Genomic DNA, 1,498 nt, shown 5'->3' with positions numbered 1-1,498 from the left:
GTTTCTGCCCAGCAGTGCCCCCGCCGCGGTGCTGCCGGGATGCGTCTCCCAAGAGCTCCGCAGTGTGAGCGAGGTGGGTGTCAGATGAGCAGCTCCTGGGGTGTCCCCTGGGCTGTTTCCCTCCCCTGCCCCTCCAGGAGCCCCCCCTGCCCAGCAGGCAGCAGATCACCCCAGTTTTTCCCCACCTTCCCTTTCCAAACCTGCTTTTAACCAGACACCGCTGAAGAAAAGAGGGAGGTTTGTCTGCTACCTAAATGCCATTTTTCTAATTTCCACCATTCTAATAATTCGTCATTTTGGGCACAAATAAAGGCTGGGAGCATTGAACAGATCCGCCCTCTCTCCTCCTGCCCCCACAGGGGCAGGGAAAGCAGCATGGTGAGAGCTTGGCAGGTGCCAATAATTTAAGTAATGCTTTTTCTAGAGGTGTAAAGCTACAGCAGTTAGCAATGAAATGAGGCTGATTAAGTTCGTCTGAACTAGAGTGGATGGGGTCAGCGTGAACACACGAAAAATCCCTGGAAAGTGTCCAACATTCAAAGCACTGGAAGCAGTCAGAGGGGTGGAGAGGGGCATCTTGTGGGGGAAGCTTTAACTCTGAATTTGTAATTGAGTCACTGTGGGAAGGAAGCGTGGCTGCTTCTCCACCCCCTGGACTGGACCCGGGGGGGCTGGGGTCAGGCTGAGACGAGCCTCTGCATTGGAAGATGCGGGTGGTAGCTGGGGGGGGGAGCAGGGGGTCCTCCCCACTCCACAAGGCAGCCCCTCGGGACGGAGGGTGCCAGGGGGGAAGCGCGGCCGCTGGAGGTGGCCAGGTGAGAGCCCGACACCGAGGGTGACCCTGCCCGCCGCTGCCGATGCCCACGCCGAGGGACGCTTGAGCCCCAGGAGCTTTCCCCCACGCAGGGGGGTTCTCCGGCCAGGGGTCCTCAGGCTGACACAGCCACGCGTGGGCTGCGCTGGGGGATGTCACGGTGCGTGTCTGGGTGGCGGGGTCTGCGCAGGGAACCGAGGCGGAGAGGTGGGCTGGCTGGATGCGGAGGAGCCCGTGGCAGCCGCCGCCGCCTCCTTTACCCTTATCTCCGGAGCAAGATTCACCTGGGCGAGATGCGCACACGGACCGCGGCTATTTTTAGCCCTGTGTTCCCACAACGCGAGGACTCAACTTCTGAGAAAATTGCCTGGAGCTCATTGAGCTGCGTGCGTGATGGCTGGCAAGGGAGGGACAGGGCAAATTAGGGGCTCAGTCTCATGCGGGGCGTGTGGCGGGGGTCGGGACTCCCTGGGGGGGTTTCCCACGGAGAAGGCCAGCAGGGCTGTCCCCACAGGAGGGACACCCTGTCCCTTCCCAGTCCCCCAGCCAGGCAGGGAGGGTCCCAGGGCCGAGCGCTGTCCCCGGCCGATGCTTGGGGGTCCTCTGCTGGGGCTGGGGCAGCTTTTGGCCGAGTGGGGTAGCAATGGCTGGTTCTCTCCAGATTTTCGGGTGCTGGCGGGTCTG

General features: G+C 61.8%; 1 protein-coding gene across 1 annotated transcript in view; it reads left to right on the top strand.

Annotated features, from left to right (window-relative positions):
- Window positions 1–1,498, top strand: part of C2CD4C (C2 calcium dependent domain containing 4C) — a 17,249-nt gene that overhangs the window by 7,823 nt on the left and 7,928 nt on the right. The window contains exon 3 of the mRNA XM_035892353.1: window positions 325–378. Coding sequence (XP_035748246.1) covers window positions 325–378 — 54 coding nt within the window. The remainder of the gene's footprint in view (window positions 1–324; window positions 379–1,498) is intronic.

The sequence above is a fragment of the Egretta garzetta genome, unplaced genomic scaffold, assembly GCF_000687185.1.
Source record: "Egretta garzetta isolate BGI_Z169 unplaced genomic scaffold, ASM68718v1 scaffold4, whole genome shotgun sequence".
Lineage (NCBI taxonomy): Eukaryota > Metazoa > Chordata > Aves > Pelecaniformes > Ardeidae > Egretta > Egretta garzetta.
The sequence above is the reverse complement of the archived record's forward strand: the minus strand, read 5'-3'. Positions and strand labels throughout refer to the sequence as shown.